This window comes from Plectropomus leopardus, chromosome 8, assembly GCF_026936395.1.
Source record: "Plectropomus leopardus strain MGB_pleo_1.0 chromosome 8, ASM2693639v1, whole genome shotgun sequence".
Lineage (NCBI taxonomy): Eukaryota > Metazoa > Chordata > Actinopteri > Perciformes > Serranidae > Plectropomus > Plectropomus leopardus.
In genome coordinates, this window is record NC_142183.1 from 5427625 (window position 1) to 5449730 (window position 22106).

The 22106-nt window shown below is 39.9% G+C and overlaps 1 protein-coding gene across 1 annotated transcript in view; it reads right to left on the minus strand.

Moving 5' to 3' along the window:
* fat4 (FAT atypical cadherin 4) overlaps window positions 1–22106 on the minus strand; it is a 148013-nt gene that overhangs the window by 60605 nt on the left and 65302 nt on the right. Inside the window, exons 2-3 of the mRNA XM_042492815.2 lie at window positions 12176–12307; window positions 2838–3099 (exon numbers count right to left, since the gene is read on the minus strand). Coding sequence (XP_042348749.2) covers window positions 2838–3099; window positions 12176–12307 — 394 coding nt within the window. The remainder of the gene's footprint in view (window positions 1–2837; window positions 3100–12175; window positions 12308–22106) is intronic.

Sequence of the window (22106 nt, forward strand, 5' to 3'; positions counted from 1 at the left end):
GCCTCCACTGTTTTGGAACCAAAGTTCATCCAATTACTGGTATTTAACTGACGATACAAGGATGAAGATAATACTATTACAGCTAATAATTTAGTGTTTTTATCAGCACTTCACATAATCATATCTTAATTGTATCCTCACTTGACATTCTTTATTTTATTTCCAAAAAATAAAGAAGCCACGCCAGACAGTTGTCAGTATTATTGTAAATCCTGCTGGTCGCTGATAGATCTCCTTATAAATCAAATATCAGTTACTGTCACTTTGACCTATTAAACTCTTAATTTTCCCCTTAAGGGAGATACGGAGGATTTGGAAGAGCTACAGCAGTCGTATAAAAATGTGCTTATAAACGAAGGAGTATTCTTATAAAAAAATGCTCTTATAAACTGCTCAAAGAAGCTGCTCCTAAATATTTGAGGCTCTTGATGACCTTAACAGAGCTGTCTAAGTTTGGTCTGAGGGCTTTTGCAGAAGACATAACATTGCCTGTCTGAGTCTGTGATGTCTATATTCTGTGCATTTTCAGTGTGTTTTAGTTTGCAGTCGGATGATTCACTGAATAATGCTGCATTCAAACCAAATCTGAAGCAAGTGTTATGCATGAAGAGGTTACATACAAAGTCGATGGAAAAACAAGAACAGATGCAAATTGGCAACAGGCGATGCAAATGACCTGAACATGCAAAATATGTGAGTATTCACAAGTTTAGATTTTTCAGCTTTTGCACAAAATAGGTGTGACTTTTTTTTCGTGGAAGCCTTTCAGTTCTGGGATATAATTGAGATTCTCCTGACATAACCGAGAATCAGAAATGGAGGACATCGTCATCGTCTGTGAGCACTCGCAGCTCGACAACTTCATGTCAGAGCTGCACAGAGACGGAATAAAAAGAACAGAGCTCGGAAAAAAAAGTCAGCCAAGACAGAGAGCTACGTGGAGAGTTCTTTAAAAATACGGATTTGTTACTTGAGTGAGCTTTTCGGTTGAGTTGCGTCTTAGCAAAATGCTCTGAGTAATTTCAGCTGGCCTTTTGTTGTAGAGAATAAACAGCAAAGGGAGTGAGGCAGTAACGTACCGCGGTGACAGAAAGTTCTCGTCTTGGTTGACAGCGCCAAGCCTCTGTGTTTACCGTGTTCACGTCACTTCATTCCAGCTAATAGTTGTACTTTATTAAGGACCAAGTTAGACGTTAGCTGCCTTCTTCAGCTGGTTAGCAGAATTGTTAGCAGCTGTTAAGGGGTAAAAATTTGCCAGTTGCAAAAAACTCCAAAAAAACTCAAGCAGCCAAAATTGCAGGGGTACCATGTGGTAAAAATTAGCGTTTTGTTCAGTGTGAATACATCATAAAGCCTTGTTCAAACTGCCAGCCCGTACCCAATTTTGGCACATCCAGATGGTATCCAGACTGAAAAAGTCTGGACAGCAAAAAAAAAAAATAAAATAAAATAAATTTTAAAAAATGTGATTTCTGCAAATCAGATCCACATTCTGAGGTGGTTTGAAAAGCATTAGATTTTAACAGATGCGCCTCAGTTTGGATGCTCTGGTCACTAAAAAATGTGATTTCAAAACGTCACTCACAACATGACATACAACACGACACCAACAACAAACCCAGAGTGACAGAAATTCTGCAACATGACATGATAACACCATTGTTTAGAGGGCGAAACGATGACCCTCCGTTTTTCATGCCTCCGTGCTGAAAAGTTGCATCACAAGTGTGATGACAGGTGCGATGTGAGGAGCTGCAGCTCTATCAGTACTTTCAACACCACACTGAAAAAACGTTTAAAGCTGCTGAGCTCTGCACTCTCTGACCTTGAAATCTGGACGTAATAACTTAATTTGACAAGCATTTACTTGTCATGTTCTATTGTGTGTCGCTTTGAGTGTTTTGTGTGTGATGTACTTTTATGTGTTGATTTATATTGCATTGTCTGTCTTGTGTCTTCTTCTTTGTAATCCTTAATATGATGAGCTATTGTGTCTGTTGTTTGTCTTATGTTTTTTTTTTCCTTTTTTCTTGTACAAGTTTATGTAATTATGTTATTGTGATGTGACTTTGTTCTGTTGAGGGACCACAGATGTGAATTAGGTCGAAGATATAATCTGGTACAGTGCATCAAATGGTAACATTTATGTTTTTAAACTGTACATGGTCCCTTTTAACCCTTAGGGGCTGTTTGGCGCATTTTTCGTGCTCTTCATTCTTAATTTTTTTGATAATTTTGGCTGTGTTCATGCATACGGCATACATTTGACAGGGTTGTGTTTTTTTGTTTAATCTTGGGATTTCCAGCTCAGCTCCGACAATAAGTCTAAAATACACTGAGTTAAGAAAACTGATATATTCATACTGTTAAGTGCAAAAAATGAGCAATTCAAACGGCAATTTTTGATCCAACAGCTATCAAAGCATGAAAAACACAAATTGTATGATTCTGAGCTTTTGCCTTGGAATTTGCAATTTTCCACCCTAATAACGTCATGTTTTAACCATATTTGGCATGTGGAGAAAAAAATAACTCAATAATAGCAGAAAATAATATTAATGTATGATTTTTCTTTAAGCTTGATTTTAAAAAAGTGCATTGTGTGCACAGAGTGATATGAGTATGTGTAATATAAAAGTGGGCCCTAATGGCTAAATAAAATAAAGAAATAAAAAAGTGCAGCTACATAATTCCTGGCGCCTACATCATTACTTCAGCAACCCCAGCAGACAGGTTTGCAATGTCTGGACACAAATCTGATGATCACTTGCAAACACAGAACTTATTTCAGAAACAGACTGATTTGCCTTCAGTCTGAACGCAGCCTCACATCTCACCTGGCGCCATGTCTTCGGGGATATCAAACGAATACGTTGCACGGGAGAACTTGGGCGTGTGGTCGTTGACGTCCTTGACGGTGATGTTCAGCCTCATGTCAGACGACTGTTTCCCGTCATCAGCACGCACCAGGAGGGAATATTTCGAACGGCGCTCCCGATCCAGCTTCTTGGTGGCGATCAGATCACCGGACTCGGGGTCGATCCTGAAGCTGTCATCTGCCCCGCTGATGATGGTGTAGGTCACAAGAGCATTTGGACCCTGAGGAAAAGACAGAAAATGCAATATTTTAGTTTGTAACAGAATGCAAATGTAACCTGAACTCAAAATGTATTTGCATAATTAAATCTGCATGTTTACAACCAAAAAAACCCCAAACTTTTCTGTTTACATGTTGATTGTTTCAAACAGACTGAGCTCATCGCAGGAAACAAACCAAACTAAATTTTAAGTCAATATTTGTTGGCTTCGTTTTCTTGAAGATTGATCCAACTCGCTCTCAGGGTTCAGAGTGAAAAAAAGGGCCCAGAGAGTTTGATGTAATTTGCTGAACTCGGTCCAGGAAGAGGAAGAGCATCGTGATTACAAGTATCAAAGCAACTCTATCTGGTGGGAAATCAGTTAAACACACATGTTAGCGTGTCACGTCTCAGGATCAAACCACCTACGTGTCTGACATTTCACAGAGACGCTCCACAAAGGAAAGGCTTGTGTTTTTAAAAAAAAGGCGACGCGATAGATCGCAAATCAAGACACGGACATCAACAGAAGGAGGAAAAGGAGTAAACGGATGTAAGGGATTATACCCAGCTGACCTGCACAAATGTGAGACAAACTCCAAACTTCATGAGTGTGTTCAATTAGTAAGAAAACAACCCACACAAACAAGTTAACGAGAGACTGTTGAAGACATCAGGGGTGAAACACAAACCCTAAAATAAAAAACTGAGGGAAAAGGAGAAGAAACTTTATTTACATCATTAAAAAAACTCCATCTTATCAAGTCATAGCCCTAAAAGTTTTGTTTTCTTTACCCTCTTTCACTGCGCCGCTCCCAAACATAGATCCAGTTTGTTTAGAGGGGGGCAGAGGGTCTTTAGGGGTAGACAGCACTGTCAAGTTTTTCTAGTCATAAATATGTGATTAACATTGTATTTTGGTTAGACACCTATTTAAACTGTTAGTTTAGAGCCATTCCCATGTTCAAGTATGTTAGCAGTTTTTGGGTTGATACCATTTCATTCACAGATTTGATGCAAATCTTCAGCATTTTTTTTACCACTCGAGAACTGGTCAAACAGTCGATCTTCGTTCCTACCCTCACCTATGGTCACGAGCTTTGGGTAGTGACCGAAAGAACTAGATCGCGGGTACAAGCGGCCGAAATGAGTTTCCTCCGTAGGGTGGCTGGGCTCTCCCTTAGGGATAGGGTGAGAAGCTCGGTCATCCGGGAGGAGCTCAGAGTAGAGCCGCTGCTCCTCCGCATTGAGAAGAGCCAGATGAGGTGGCTCGGGCATCTAATTAGGATGCCTCCAGGACGCCTCCCTGGTGAGGTGTTCAGGGCACGTCCCACCGGTAGGAGGCCCCGGGGAAGACCCAGGACACGCTGGAGAGACTACGTCTCTCAGCTGGCCTGGGAACGCCTCGGGGTCCCCCGGGAAGAGCTGGATGAAGTGGCCGGGGAGAGGGAAGTCTGGGTTTCCCTGCTTAGGCTGCTGCCCCCGCGACCCGACCCCGGATAAGCGGAAGAAAATGGATGGATGGATGGAACACCAGTGGTCAAAAATACCCTTAAATACGACCTGAAGACACCAGGAACTTGAGGAGTACCACATAAAAAAATCTTTTGACGTGTAGAGAAGATTTTTTTTGTACCGTGAGCTCTTCTGTTCTGGAAACTCAGAGACACCTGTGAAAGCCACACATCCTCTGACTGCTCCAGGTCTTTAGTTTGCCACAATAAAGCCCCATAAGGCTGACTGTCCAAGAGGTCATTACAGGTCATTTTATTAAGTGATGTTGATTTAAAAAATGTTCCCACTGTAGTGAAATGGCTACTATGCGGGATAACATCATCACTCGTGAATAAAACTGATGCGCTCATTGACTCCACAAGAGTCAAAAGTTATGCAAGTCAGTGACTGTTTAGGGACCTGAGTATGTAGGGAATATTTCGGTGACTTCTTATCAGATTACTCATTTTCTTCTTCTTCTTCTGTTTTCAAAAGGAAACCACTCAATTTGAAATCCGTCAAAGATAACGTTTACTCATTTGTAATCACATAATCTATAATAAAAAGTATCGTTCATTAGGCTTTTCAAAAAGAGGACGGGTCAGACTAGACAGAGAACGAGAGTTGAATGTTCTGGCGAGACTCGCTCTCAGTCTTTGAACTTTTGGGGACTATAGTGTCCCTCTATAAATGCAGCTAATAGATCCCCTGTTACCTTGGACATGTACAAGCGCCACGACACATGTGATGGCTATAGCGAGAAGGCTTTGGAATAGGAGAGGGCTGAATGTGATATGACGACTGAATGAGGCCGACGACAGAGCCTGACGTTTATATTTGTGCCGGGGACAATAAGAGATCAGACAACTGTCTCACTCTGTGTCTTCTGCCAAAAAGAAAGAGCAACATCAAAAAGCTACTGCCATTCAGTGAGACGGAGCTCTGGTTACAGCTGGTTAAGAGCGAAGCTAAAAGAGACTCTTTCAGCTATGTCTGATGTTTGTGTGATGCTTTTTGATCCCGCCGGACAATGGAGCGGCTTATACAGAGAGGCGTTGCATTAAGTGGCCGCTGTGTCCGCATGTCGACACATTTACTGCCTCGGCGGACAATGGCGCTCGCATCACAAACTATATTTTACATAAACTGAGTGTATGCAGTCATGCTGACGGGTAACATTAACACTCCGTCTCTCACTTCTCATTTAATCTGTAGCTTTCAGGTATGTATCTGCTGAGCACGCAACTTACATATTCAATCCCCTCCAACTATTTAGCAGATTTCTGTGGGAACACGCACGCTATTTTTAGGATATTAAGTTAAACTTTCTCAGCTCCCTGTTGCTGCTTTGCATCTTTACCTCTCTGATGCCAGTGCCTCCTTATGGAGAAGGTTTCCTGTGAAAATGAACCGCCGTCTCTCTGCTTCTTTCAGCAAAACATTTGTAAAGTTTCAGTTGTACAACGCTTTGTGACAAGGTCACGTTAATACGTTTAAATTTATAATTAAATAAGTTATTAAATAAGTTGATTGTAAAAAAAAACTCTTTTATTGAAAGGTTTTATTTAAATTGGGGTTATACTCAAAGGATGAAGGGGGGATAATAAAAAATGACATTGTACATTTAAAGCTTCTCAAAAACCCCAACAGAAGCTTTCAATGTAAAAAATAAATAAATACAATAATTAGTATAGCCGCTGTCATTTCTGTCACATATTAAATATTTTCTTTACCTTCCATGTTTAACAGACTCTGTGCATAAACATTAATGCACCAACAAATCTAGACACAGCACAAGTTTGCCAAAAACTTTCGTCGGAGTCAATATCGTACGGCCAAGTTCATGACTTGCTCTTATCTCTTTCCCGTGGCCTGATAAAATCTCCGACTTCTCGACCCGAGTCTCTCTCATTGCATTACCAGAGACCTGGTCTGGTCACAAATCCAGACCCAGTAAAGAAAAAAAAAAAAAAAGGACGGAGCGAGTCTCCGCTCATCTAAGGACCCTGCTGTCATCAATCAGTGGCTCCAGATCTGGCAATCCCATCAGCCACCTGGGCCGCAGTCCGGAACCCAACACCCGCCGTTTGCCAATTAATTTTCTGATAGGGTTCAGAGGCAGAGCGAGGGAGGTGGGAGAGGCCGAGCAGGGGTCCATCCAGGCCGCAGTCCAACACACACACACACACACACACACCACACACACACACACTAAATAACTCCACTCTCATGTTAATGTACTGATTCCTGTCTTTTTACTAAACTAACATCAGTAATTAAGACCTTAAACACACACTCACTCACACACACTCACTCACTCACACACACACAGTGGCTGATCTCTTGACCTTCACTCAAGACTTCGACTACTTTACAGCTCCGGTTGTTTTTGGGGAGGGGGGTTGGGCCGACCAATTAAACAGCAGCGTTCCAGGGAGCACGGTGTACCCGACTGGAGCAGAAGGAAACTCATTTAGCAGATGAGTGGTTTTTGGGAGCACACAGTTCCTATGAGAAGCGAGAGGTGCGAAGCAGACAGTGCCGACGGGGACAGCGAGCTTCCTGTATGCAACAGCACCGAGCAGGCAGGCCAATCATAACACAGACTCTTGAAAAACAAGCTACGTGTTGTCACTGAGAGCTCCAACATAAAGGTAAAGAGGGTCCAACCGGCTGCGCTGCAAAGCTCTTTTAACCCTTTGAAACCTGAGCAAACTGTTTCAAAAAAATGGAAAGAGGGCAATGAGCAACTTTAAAATTACTGAAAAATTATCATGAAATTAGTCAAAGGTTTCAAGTAATTTACCTGAAATTAGCACAAAAAAGAACCCCGCCCCCCCAGGAAATTATCTCAAAAAAATAATAATAAATATTAATAATATATATATACAGTTCAATGACCTAATTTTAAATATACAATTATAATAACAAAAATATTACAAAACTCCAACTTTTCCAAGTCTTTTCAAAGGCCTTTAATAAAATTCATTCACCATCCACAATGTATAACACAACTTATCGGATAAATATCAAATGATTCTCTCCCTTTTTTAAAAAGGTCCATTTTCTTGTCACTTTTTGCTATTTTTTTTTTTTTTTTTTAATTTTTGAGACATTTCAAAGCAAGTTGCTGATTGCATTTCAAAAGGTTTAAATGCATATGAAAGGCATCTGAAGGCAGCACGAGAACAGTGATGCAGCGTTGCTCCAGGTTACAAAGGGTTAAAAGTGTTCAAAACTACAAAAAGTATCTAGAAATATCGTTGCAGTGGGTTTAAGAGCCTCTGGAACACATTAGTATTAATTTTGAGGCTCACTTATTTTCAAAAACCTCTCCTGAAACAGCTATTGTTGCACTTTTCTTCATGAAGAAAGGTTTGTTTTTTATACCTGTGAAATATTTTCCACATCAGGTCAGCATTCTAATAAAACTTCCCAAAAGCACAAAAAGCAGCATTTTTCTTTCAAATGTGGTGAAAAACACTGGACAAAAGAGCAAAGTTTTATACTGATTTTCTTTCAACCCTGCTGCAAACTCTTCCTTTCTTTTTCGGAGGGTGGAAATGGCGAGAAACGGATGCGTAGAAACAGCATTTTAATACCCTCACACATGAATCCCACATGTAGCACTGTTAAATTGGATGGGATCATTATGATGTCTGAATTCAGCCCGTCAGCTGGCCAACAGCTTGCACTCTTGGCTCCTGCGCGCTGGCTCACACATGTGGCTTTCTCAAAAAGGGCTCCAATGCGTTCCTTACGCTCGGTGTCAGCGCAACTTAAGTTTCCTGCGTAAGGATGTGGGCAAAGGCTTGGCTGGCCTCATATCTGGCTCCGACAGAGAGCTGGAATGAAGTACAGGCTTCTATTTAGCAACCTATTCATGGCAGCACTGAAGTTTGGAGTAAACATCTCTAGAATCTGTGATTCCTAAAAAGACTCCTTTGCATTCTCCTTAAGTGTCGCTACGTTTTCTTTTTTATCTGAATCCTTTGGAGCAAAATGCCGTTTCTCTTGAATGAAAGTTCTTTAAATTGATCATTAGGGAAGACTTGCATATGCGCGCATGAATGCTTAACCCTTTGAAACTAACTTCACTTTTCTTGTGCAGCTTTCAGACGTCTTTCATAAGTATTTAAATCTTTGAACCCAGAGCAAACTGGTGTGATTTCTTTCAGAAACATGGAGGTAAAGTCAATAAGCAAATTGAAAAAAAAAAGTTCCAAAAATTGTGAGAAATTTGTGTATTTAGAAAATTATTTTAAAAAGCTAGGGAAAAATGTCAAAGGACAAAATGAAAATAAAAAGCTAGGGAAAACTATATCTATAATTATCAAAATTATAATTATATTTAAAAATATGGTACAGAATTTTTCAAGCACTCAGATCATTTCTTGTTTGTTTTTCACTTTTTTTTAACAACATTTCTTGTTAATTTTCAGGGTCATTACTTCTTTAGTGTTCATTGCCTTGCCTCCTTCCCATGTTTCTGAAAGAAATCAAGCCAATTTTCTCGTGTTTGAAAGGTTTAAAGAAATATTTCGCCGCTGGAAAGATGCCCCTTAAATAAAACTCAGTAGAAAGACACAAATACTTCTGAAATTTGTGTTACATGACCAGAGAAAACTGAGAAAAATTATGCTTTTGCTTAAGAGTTGTAAAACCTACAACTACCAGAATGCACTGCTCTGCACAAGACCAATAAACAACCCCACTGGATGTTGGTGACATCTTACAGACTCATACATGTGAAACAATGGCAGACGGTTCATCTCTCTTAAATCACTTTGATTGCAGCAAATTTAGTGGACGTTCAAAAAAGCATTTGTTTTTATTATAAGGCTACCAAAAGTTGAGTTTGTATTTGAAATGTTAATAATTTACACAATAAAAAACTTGATTTGTGGTGTTGGTGTTTGTATATCGTTACGAGATTGCTGTGCCTGTTTCGATTTTCCTCCCCACCGTAGGGTTCATTTTCACATACTACTCACTTCGTTTTGATACAAAACTGGTTGAAAATCAGCAAAAAGTATCCCTTTAATTTTCTATAAATACCTAAAAGCCAAAAGTTTCATCTTTCAGCTGAGCTCAAGCTGACACACAAAGTCAGATATGAGGAAAAAGTGAACAACCGCACAGTTTGATTTCAACACCATATGCTTCCAAGATCAAAGCTGTGGATATTTTGGCACTTAAAAAAAGGAAAATAATCAAATAATGTCCTTAAAATCCCCCTACTGAAAAGACTGACCTGCCTCCAGGTCTTCTGAGATTTATAGTCGATATAGCATCACGACTACAGAAAAAACGTCCAGGAGTGAACGGCTTTTCTCACAATCGGAGCAAAGAGAAGGCAGTGAGGCAACAGCTGTGCAATAAAAAACGTGTGGCCTCATAAGTTAACATCGAATTTGAGTCCATATTCTCCCTTTCTGATCTCTCTCCCCTCTGTGGCCTGACTTTTTCCATCCACTTCAACTGTGTCCTTTGGCTCAGGTGAGAGACCGCAGACCTTGGAGATGCCGGCAGGGCCTGCGTTTCGCTCACTGCAGGATTTAATGTCCATATCCTGCCTAAAGCAGCGAAAGATGGAGCCTTTAACTAATCGAGAGTGATCCCGCTGATGTAATGTGAACTATGGGGGCCGCGGAGGGACTATCGGAGCGGCGGGCCGAAAAATCAATCGCTGGCCGCTTTTCCTCCAGGCTGTGTGACACCAGTGGCCTCAACGCGTCTCAGATAACGTCAACACACGAGACACAGAAACGACAATTGTGTGTGTGTGTGTGTGTGTGTGTTCAGAGGACAAAAACGTATGAAGACAGATTGAGTCAAAGTGGTGTGTCTGCGTCCTTCTCAGAGACTTTGTGTCACTGTGTGTTGACAAAGTTTATCGATTTTCGCACTCTAAAGCCCACAATTTACTAATATAATGTAATTTTTTTTTAATTAATTGATGAACTGTTTAGTCTGTAAGATGTCTGAAAAAAGTGTTACGCTATTAATAGCAAAAAAAAGGTGTGTCTGCTTCGATAAATAATGGATTATTTTGATTAATTCCAGAGATATCGAGTCAAGTCACATGAATTGGAAATCACAAATTCGATGACTTAAGACTCGACTTGACAAAATCAAAAAAGACTTTTAACTGGACTTTGACTTTCATACCAGTGAATTACGTGATACCTTCCCCCAAAGTAAGTGTGTTACCTTGATATTTGTGTCTTTTTGTCTCTTTTGTGTCTTTTTTTCAGTATGTTGTAATTCTATGTAGTCTTGATGTATATATTTACCCTTTTTGTCTTTTTACCGTTTTATTTTTTCTTTTTCTTTACTAAAAGCCTAACTAGGTAACAGGAGCTGGAAACTAGTAATAGCTATAATCTCTATATATGAAATATTAGTTACTGCAGCTTGTTCGTAACAAGCTAAAGTTGTACTATGTTAACCCTTTGAAACCTGGATCACATCAGTTCTCCTGAGCTGTTCAGATACCTTTCACAAGCATTTAGACCTTCGAAACATGAGCACATTGGTTTGTCTGTCAAAAACGTGGAAATAGGCAATCTGCAACTTAGCATGTTCTGCACATGGCAAAAAAGTAGTAAAAGAAAATTATCAATTACTGGAAAATATCAAGAAAAAAGAAAAAAACGGTATTTATTTATATTTAAAATAATGTTACAGAATAATATATATTTATTACTATCTCACTACTGCTGTCTTATCATTAAAACAGTCAAAAACAACCTTAAAAAAATTAAAATAATAATAATAACAATTCTAAAAAGGCGCCATGGTCAACAAAAAACAAAATGCAGTATGCAAAATGTTAGGGTCAAAAATTACAAACTACTATTACAAAGAAATTTCTATTTTACCAAATAAATACCAGTTTAAAAAAAAACATGCAGAATTTTTGGTATAGGCAATATTTTAGTCAAACTGGCATTACCTTTGTTAAAGAGTACATTATGACTTGTTTAGCACCCAAAACTCAAAGTTCAGGACTCGGGGCTTGTCTGTCTTGATTTAGGACTTGAGTGCAAAGATTTTATTGTTGCTATGACTTCCAAAACAAAGACTTCTGTTGATTTCTATCCATCAACTGATCAGTTTATTCGATCTTTCACCTCTACTCGATTTCCAAAAGTTACACCATATTTTTTGTCTAAATACTGACTATAACTTCTGAAACTCCTTTATGGCTCATTTTTTTGTGAAATACCCACAATGGACCGCCTCTAAATCTTTTCTATTGTTCACTTTAATACTCATATGCACATAATTCCTTCCATGATCTTAATGTTGTTTCAGTGGCTTTTCTGCTCCAAGTAACTGCAATTCCTTTGGCATGAAAACGGCCTAACGTAAAGACGCTAAATGTCGACTTTGCTTCATTTCATTATTGACAGCTGCGTTGGCCTCAAAACCCCATTTGAATCTATAGTGGTTTCTACACTGTAGGAACAAAAATTTAGAGCATATTTTCTATTCAAATCACTCCCAGGATATCTATTCTGAAAGCAGTGGAGTGGAAAACGGGCACAGAAAAGTACAAAAACACTGTCAGACAGAATAGAAACTGGGGGAGCCATTACCTTGTCTGCATCCGTGGCTGTTAGCTGCATTATCTTGAAGCCATCTCCAACGTTCTCCTCAATGGTCACATCAAGAATGTCATTAGGGAAAACAGGCGGGTTGTCATTGATGTCCTGCAGCGTGATCTCCACCTGCAGAGGAAGAATAAACACCACAGTTTCCGTTAACGCTCTGCCAAACTCGGCCTGCTGCAGCTGTTAAGAGCGCTGCAAAGAAAAAAAAAACAAAAAAAGTCAATTTTGTTGGATTTCAGATGATGAAGAAGCTGCACCAGAAGGGGAAAGTTATCATTCTCTGACTCCAGAGAGGCTGGAGAGGAAAAGTTGTGAAATGATGAAGTGTGGTATATTGACTTGAAAGGTCAAAAACTAAGGAGACTGAATTATTGTTTAGACAAAGATCATTTATTCAGATCTAATAGTGGAATAAGTGTACACTTTAAAGCCAAAAACACAGCAGCTACCCTACATATTTAGTTAAGAGTGAATAAATACCAGAACATTTTGCAATCGGTGTCATTGTATAAAAATTATAATGCCTTGAAATGTTAGTTTTGGCGGAAAAAACAGCAAACCCGACGAGAGGTCAAAATAAAACTGCAGGGGTTATTACAGCTAGCAAATGAGATGCACTAAGTCAAAGCTAATTTACCCAATTTTATTTTTCCAAAGCATCAACTAAATGTAGAGCTGGAGGATACGGAAAAAAAAATCTTCTCACGATCATTTTTTCATATCAGTCTATCAATATATATCATGATATACTTTAAATCAATATTTCTGTCAAGCCCAAAGGTTTCCTTTGACTCCTAAGTGCGATATGAAGATATCATAACCAGTGATGCACGATAATCCGAAACGGATAAACCTGTGGACTCTGACTGTGTATAAATCAGACATTCTGGTAAGACTTGCTTTACCTTTCATTATGGACTGTTTGAAATGTTAAATATTGGAATTATAAATATAAAAAAATGATTGCAATTATAATTAATCACTTAACAGTCCTAATTTACACATATTTAATAAAAATGAATGTATCAAACTAGCTCATTCGTTAAAATGGACGAGAACGCTGAAGAAGTAGAAAGACTTCGCTGTGATAGTGGTGCTGTAATACAACACGGCTCCATTTACAATCCCAACATGTTAAACTGCCAAAAACCAAGATAGAGCTGCACTGTGGGTCTATGGTGGCGCTCATATACCAAACTGTCACTGGAGCTCATGGAAGTCGTACAATTTACAAATTGACTGGAGGCTCTTTTCCACAGAGACTTACAGTGAGTGTAACAGTAGAGCAAACTAACTGCAGCTCAGGGATTTTCACTTTCATGTCTTAGAAACCAAAATAAACACACATTTACTGTCGACCACAGACCCCCCATGCGGATAAACTTTGTCCCATATAGTGAGACTTGTTCTGATAGCCTAAATGTAATACAGACGCAGCAGTGGTGAGAGGGAAACCCGTGATTAGATCAATTGTTTATAGAAATTATGTGATTTCAAGTGAATCAAAGTGACATTTAACTTTTCCGCTTTTTACAAAACACCACGTGAGGCCACTTTAGGATCCCCAGCGGCTCTTTCACCACACTTGGAGAACCCCTCGTCATCATGCTGGTTTGCGGTTTAATATACTACAAGGTCAAAAGTATGTGGACAGCCCTTTGCACATCCTTTTTTGTGCTTTGGTTTTTCGTGGTTCTGGGTAAGCCTCTCGGCTTCTGATTAAGGGGAATCTTAATATTTTAAACAATAGAGTGCTTCCAACTTTGTGGCAACAATTTCCTGTTTCAACACAACAGCACCACTTTGCAACAAAGCCGGTCCATAAGGAAATGACCTTCACAGTTTGGCATGGCCAGCTCGGAGCCCTGACCTCCAGCCAACTCGAGCACTGGCTGTAAGGAGGGCCTTTGTTTGGGCACTGAACTCAGTACTTTTAAGAGTACCAACCGAATTACATTGGTGCTACACAGTACCAATTCATGTTGACGCTATCTGTGCCAAATTTTGGAGAGCACCTGCCTATATAATTGGCTTTCAAAATTCCCCAGAGCCTAAAGTCACATATTCAGATGACATGTTTGATTTGAACACTAAATATTCAGTTTACCGTCATAGAAGACTATGATGGACATTATGACTATGATAGACATCATAGAAAATTTAAAAATAAATTAAACAAAAACATAAATGATTCACAAGTGATGAGTTGGAATCAGAGAAATTTGGCATTTTTCCTTGAAAATGTACTTCATCAATAACTTGATTAATCTACTTGTAGGAACTATTGATGTGTTTTCAGTATTTAGTTGTTGTTTTACTAGTAATAAGTGATATTATTTGTTTGACAATTACATGTTTGCTTTATTTAGATTAGATTTTGATTGTATTTCGCTTCTGCAGTTCTAAAGGGAATCAAACGAACCCACCACAGACCGCCACCTACAGCAGGACGGAGGGAAGAGGTACACAAGCTCGGCTATGCAAATGTCTGAGAGAAAGTGGAAACCCTGGAGACGGTGAGAGTGAGACATTTATGGTTTCAGATGTTCTGTGTCTGGTGTGGCGATATTACGTTTCCACTCCTATCCCACAACTTAAACTGCGATCCCCTCCGCCTCATCCACTAACCCAAATATGCATTTCAAAGCCAGTAAACACGGCTCGCTTTTGAATCATAACAGACATTTTGCTGCGCATTCTCTGTTTATTGACTCTATAAATATGGAAAAGCCGTGTTTAAATTCTCCAGTGATAGGATCTCCATTAATGTTGACAGTGATTATGGTAATTCTTGTGCCAGGCATCACAAGATGCCCCCGCCTCTCTTTCGCAACGCACAGAGATGAAGCTGGTGGGATGAAATGGGAAATGGGGAGTTGTCAAAAGTCGACAATGGGCGCAAGCTTCTTGAGGCAACAAGAGTTTCCCAGCGGGCATTTTTAGTGTAGACAATGGGCCTCATGGCCGCACGACCACAGAGGTGGGGGGTCACATACAGCAAGCTATTTATACCCGCCTATTGACAGGAAAAAGACTTCACATGTCCCGCAAATCTGCTTCTGCAACCAACAGAAGCAGGAAACTGTGCCAGAATTTTCCACAACTAAACACAGAAAAAACTGAAATAATGATATTTGGCCCCGAACAAAAAGATTCAAAGTCAATGCTCACCTCGAAATCCATGAATTCAAAACCTACAAATCAAGCTGGAAATCTTGATGTACTTAAGGACTCTGACCTAAATTTCAACAGCCACATAAAAACAGTCATAAAATCAGCCTACAACCACATGAAAAACATAGCAAGAATGAAAGGATTTCTGTCTAAACAAGACACAGAAAAACTTGTCTGTACATTTATTTTCAGCAGGCTAGACTACTGTAATGGTGTCTTCATATGTCTTAGTAAAAAATCAAATCGAACAGACAGCTGCAGCTCGTCCAAAATGCTGCTTCCACAGTCCTTACTGACGCCAAGAAAGTGGAGCACATTACACTGCTCCTTGAGTCACTGCACTGGATTTTAAATCCTTTTACTTGTCTATGAAGCACTAAATCAGTGATTATCAACTTATGACCCGTGGACAAAATCTGTCGTCAAACCATTTCCTAACTCACAATAAAAATAAAATGATTCGCAGTGAGAACTGTTTTTGAACTTTTAGTATACATAGGGTGTCAGAGTGCACAAAACAGCATCAAAATAGAGCGTGTTTATCAAAAAACTGCCAGTGGAGGATCCTCCGTGACCCCTGACAGATGTCCTAGATATTCCCCTAATGTCCTCAAATCCTAGAAATGTCCTAAAATTCAAGAAATGTCCATAAATGCTAGAGCCATGTTAAAATGCTAAAAACATCCTAAAATGCTAGAAATGTTATAAAATCTGAGAAAGTCCTAAAGTCCTAGAATGTCCTAAAATCCCAGAAACATCACAAAATTCTTGGACTGTCCTAAAATATTAGCCTTTTACACCTTTTTTTTCTCATATTTTTGAAATAATTTAAACCAATGTTCTCAAGTTTAAGAGGTTAAAATGATCGTGAAAGGCGTCCATCCAGGTGTTAAAGGGTTAAATTGGGACATAAAACATTATTGTACACTGTAACTTTCCAATATGATTATTTTTTCTTTAAACTATAACAACTTATTCCCTTGCTCTCACCTCTTTGATTGTCGTGAAGTGTTTGAATGCGATTTTAATGTTTTCGTAGCGTATTGTATTTCATGTATTTCTACGCTCCTGTAAAGCTCGTTGAATTGTGTCTCAATGGCGTTATATAAATAAACTTGCCTTGCCTTGCAACAGCTGCCTCTTTTGGAAAAAGCAGTTCATTAAAGATGACCCAGAACAAAAAGCTTGAGGGAGACAAAGCTGAAATGGTGTCAAAGTCTGGCTGAATAAAATATGCTCCTCGCTGTTTACCGCTATGACACTAACTGCAGCGGGGCAAATCTGCGCAAGGTCACAATTACAACAAATCTCATCAGTGAACACTTTGATTCAGCTTGTGCCAGGGCGAGGATGTTGTCCACTTATTAAAGCGACTCTGAGCTGCATGAGTGGAGATAATTACAGAAGAACAGGGGCAGATTATGTCGCGGGCAGCAGCCATGCGGAAGTCGCACAAACAAGCCACAATGACAGCGGCTCTCGACTCAACTTGAGCCGAGGGACCGGGGCAAAGTCAACAAACAATGAATATTTATCTCCCGCCCTGTGTGTCCCCTTGATGTGTAAATAATGCAAGGCCCACTTCTGAGGAGTGAACTAATTAGGGTAGAAGTGCAGTTTTGAGAAATAATTACGCCTCACGCTTCCAGTTTGCATTACCCGGGCTCCCACAGGACGGGAATATATCAAAGAGCTTTGGTGAAAAATTCATCGGAGGGAAGAGGAAGCAAGGTCAGGAGGGGGGAGAGGAGCAGGAAGAGAGGATCTGTTCCCTCTACCTGTCTGCGGCGTACCCAGACGCCCCGGCCGAGGCAGGTGAAACACATTAGTTTACAAGGTAAAAGATTGTGTTTCACGAACTACTGTTTCAAGTTGCAGGTGCTGCTAACTGGCTGCCAGAGTTTTATTATTTATGGGGAGGTATGAATGATTCACGCGTCAAGTGGTTCCTGAGCGCTGTCGATTATGAGACCGTAAGTGATGGAAGGTATTTGTCCAAGAGGTCGAGGCTGGCGCTCACGCTCGGCAGTGATAAATTCATCTTGTCACAAAATTCCCAAAGCTTGTATGATATACGCAGCAGTGACAGGTGGGATAATTTACAAGTCTGAGCTCATGTTATGTAATCTGGTCTCCTTTTTCAATCCTAGTATTTAAATTTAAAGGCTCAGTTGATCCATATTACACAAAGACATATTTTTCCACTAACCTCTGCGGATCTTTTTTGTTTTCACGTGTCGAGGTTTTGAGATATCTGGAATTTCTGCGGTGACCCCTATATCAATGGGATTTTTTGTTGCGCTCAGGGCATGGGAAAAATACATTTAATAAATTCAACAGCAACAGCTTGTCTTTCCAGTAAAAATGTTCCAGTTATTTTTGTATAATTCACTGACCTCACTGGAACTACTTTCAACCAAAGAAATAGTCCATATGAAAGCTGTTGAGGGATTATCAAGAGTTACCAAAACATTGATTCTGGAAAGACGTGCTACTGCTGAGTTTTTCAAATGTCTTTTTTAATGCTACAAGGAGCACAATTGAAATTCCATTAACCTCCGATGTTCTGTGGTGTGGGTTGATTACCATTCGCACTTGAACCGATACCAGTACCGTGACACAATTGGCCCCTGGGCACTGAAATGCAAAAGGCCCCATCAGCTCCTCTACACACAGACTTTGTGGTGTTTGTGCCATTATTTTTAATTATTTTGAACATCTTTGTTGCCTTTATGCATTTTTTTTTAGTTTTATTGTGTCGTTTTTTGCAGTTTCTTTGCAGTCGTTTACACATCAACAGTTCTTGCATGAAATGTTAAACTGTTAAACGCCAACTGGCCTGGCATACGTACTACAGTGTTTTTGGATGTTTTTTGCAGATCTGTGTACGCGAGGATTGTTTTCAGTTTTTAAAATGCAAAGGAAAGACTTTTCCGTTTTTAGTAGGGCCGTTAATAATTAAATGTGGCCTAAATCCCAATAGAGGAACAACCAAAGAAGCAACCAAAAGAAACAACCAAAGGGGCGACTGACAGTGGGATCACCAGAGCAATCCAAAGAGAGAGCAACAAAGTATTCAAGAGAATGAGTAGCTGACGAAGCACCTGAAGAAATAACAAAATAAATGACCAACAGCTGCCACAAGGACTTTGGGAAGATTGCAGCTCTTTCACCTCTTGTCTGAACCCAGCACTCTCACCCAGACGCGCTCAGGTACCAAAATTTGGCACCAATAGATTTAACATGAACCGGTTCTTATTAGTTCCTACGTCGGCCCCCTTAATGCTGCTTTCACGTGGAATCGTCAGACAATAAACCGCAGACTAACACCCTCTGGATGGTGTGGAAAAAACAAGTTATCAGACAAAATGGCAGGACGCTAAAACAAAACGCACATGTCAATATGCTCTGAAGGTGATGCTGTATAGTTTTAAAAGAATTTAAAAAATATCATTTTATTACATTTTTCTAAAAATTTCCAGTAAAAAGATTGCCTGTGATTTTGGTCTTGTGTAAAGGAGCTACATAAGATTGGGTTGCAAGTTCTGTCACAAAATATTAAAATATTTCAAATTGGAACAGCAGTGCTATCTACCATCACTGGTAATCTATGATGGCTTCACCTAATTTGACTGTCCTGCTCTCATCCACTGAAATAACATCCGATATGCCGGCTGCTGTCTCCCTGATTCCATGTGAACAGGCATAAAAATACAGATTTTGTTACACACCCCTAATTGTGGTTGAATAAACTCGGCGCGGCTATTGAGAAAATGCTGTATGTGTTTTTGTAATTTGGCTGAACTGAAAGTATCAAACTGTTGCTGCACTCACTTTTTGTGACACTGACACTCCACATTTAGCCATCTTTAAAACGACTTGTTCGTGGAAGCAAAGCAGACATCAAAGTTGAGACGTTTACCTCAAAGTGAAACAGAATACACCAAAATAATTCCTCCACCCCACCACACTGTAATAACCTAAGTGTAAAAGAAACAGTTCTGGTTACAGCTGAAGGTAAAAGCATCACCTGCGTCTCTCAGAGCAAACAACCATTGCCTTTTTCTCCACATCTAAAAAGTGGAAGTAGCACAGGTTTTCCTAAGTTTCCCACTTAAAACGTCTCATACTTGCAGCTCTGCCAAAACGTCTGCAGACAGACAGACAGACGGGGAAAAGTCACTGCAGGAGCAAGAGATCTATTATTTGAGCACAATCCCATGTAGGCTGCACACATATTTTGTCAGTTACCCACTTAATAACCGGCGGAGGCTCTGATTAATTAAGTGAGGAATAGTTTGCATTACAGTTGAGTAATACAGTGCACGCTCGCTCTATTGAACACCGCAAACTTCTGAGTGAAAAGGTTGAAATTCACATCATTAAGCACAAACATTTATTCCCCTAAAAAATGTGAACTCTGGAGTGCAACTGACGCAACAGTTGGCCTGTAAATGTTGAGCTCATCTGATCGTAAAAACTGGAGCAGGGTGCGCCTCCTGCAGGAAACAATCATTTCAAAATGATTAAATGTCTCATTAGATGCTTGCTGACGACTCGGGGTCAGGGGTCGGGGGAAGCACCGACTTCCAGCTCTCGTTATAGTCGGCCTCTGAGATTGAACGATTCCACTTTGCATCATCCATTTTTTACAGATGTGCACATGAGCCCCAGTTGGACCGAATGTGTCGAAAAAACAAAAAAAAAGCAAAAAAAAAAAAAAAACTGGGATCAGAGAGTGATTCCAAATATAACACTTCATCATACAGCAGAGCCAGAAATCCTGCTCTGTTAAAAAGGAATTAGTCAGGTTTTGGCGCAGTATAAACAAGAAAATGGCTCAAAGGAATTTTTGCAATGCCATAAAAGACACGAACCGGCTTTGAAACGTGCTGATTCCATGACATATGATAAAGAAATAACCAAATTTAACCCAATCCGAGGTACGATGCACCGTTTGCTTACAATGACATGATGGTTATCTAAGGTTACATCCATCACAAGCCTCAGCTGGGGCCTGGTGTAACGTGAGGACCGTGACCGAGCCAGAGGCTGGTACAGCTCGGGCTGGTTAGCAGAGGACTACAACCAGGGGCGGATTAAGAGACAACGTTTCCCTGGGCACAGATATGCACAGGGCCCCCACCACCCCTCCTACACAGGAGCAAGACACACAGATTTTCTGGTGGTTTTATATGTTTTTTTGTAGTTGTTACGCCTCTTTTTGGCAGTTTTGTGTCTTTTTGTGGTTGTTTTGTTTCTCTTTGTAGTTCTTTTGCAATTTTTTATGACACTTTTTGTTTTTTTGCAGTTCCTTTACATCTCTTTTTGGTCATCTTGTGTTTTGCATCTGTTCTCGGTTGTTTTCCTGTTTTTTCGTGGCTACTTTTTGTTTCTTTGTAGTTCCTTTGAATCTCTGTGCTAATTTTGAGACTTTGTTGTGGTTGTTTTGTGTCACTTAGCAGTTATTTTGTGTCTCCTTGTAGCTGTTTTGTGGCTTTTTGTAGTTTCCTGTGTCTTATTGTGGTAATTTTGTGTCTCTTTTGATTGTTTTGCCTGTTCTTGTAATCATTTTCAGCCTTTTTGCTATTCCACTGCATCTCTTTGCAGTCCCTTTGTATCACATTTTTGTTTTGTGTCTTGTTGAGAGAATTGTGTCTTTTTGGTCTCTTTGTAGTCATTTTGCATCTCCTTGTGGTTGTTTTGTGCCTTTTTGTAGTTGTTTGGGTCTCCTCGAGGTAATCGCGTCTTTTTTGGTCATATTGTGTTTCAGTGTGGTCATTTTGTGTCTCCTAGTGGTCGTTTAATGTCTTTTCCAGGTTGTTTTGCCCGTTTTTGTTGTCTCTTTTTGTCTCTGCAGTTATTTTGAATCTGCACTTTGTATTTTATTTGTCTTTTTTATCTGATTTTGTTGTTACTTTGTGTCTTTTTGCAGTTGCTTTGCATCTCTTTGCAGTCCTTTTGTGTCTGTTATTGGTCATTTTGAGTCCCTTTCTGGTCTGTACTTGTTAATTTGACTTTTGTCATTATGCAAGTGAAGGTTCAGGGGGTCCCCTGACACTTCGGGCCCCTGATCCTTCACCAGGTAGCCCTATTCAGTAATCCATCCATGATTCCACAGAAGCAGAAAAATACAAAAGCTTTAACTGCTGTGTGTCTCCAGAGGAGCAGAAGAGTCATCAGTGGGACTTCTCATATGTAGACGGAGAGGTTACATCCTTTCCAACCGCTGACTGTGAAACCTCCAAAGAACCGCACCCAAGCAGGTCAATAAGGACGTCCCAACTAATTCCCACAACTGCTTCACAAAAGCATTAACATTCAAGAGACTTCAAACTTCCTGCACACTGGAAAATCATACTTTCCCTAAAGTTCCTGCTCAATTTAAGAGCCACTCTATTGTACGGTGGAATCTGTCATCCTCTCAACTTTGAAAATGGATTACGGAGCGTCTAGAAAAAGCCCAGGCCCGCGTCTGCGTTGCTTTGCTTAATCTGAAAACCGTATGGCGTGATCCACGCACATCTGATGAATGCCCTGCTGTGTAAGAGAAATTGTAAAGTGGGTGATAAAACGGCACATTCAACATAATTCATTTCCTGCAACTCTGGAGATGTTCAGACAAAAGCCATCATTATTTCACTTCATCTTCACTTCCTTCCCTACCTCTCCTTGTGGTTGTTTTAACTGTTTACATTGAGCTTCATAGACTCTCGGCTGCAGATTTATGAGGAGTTTAAGA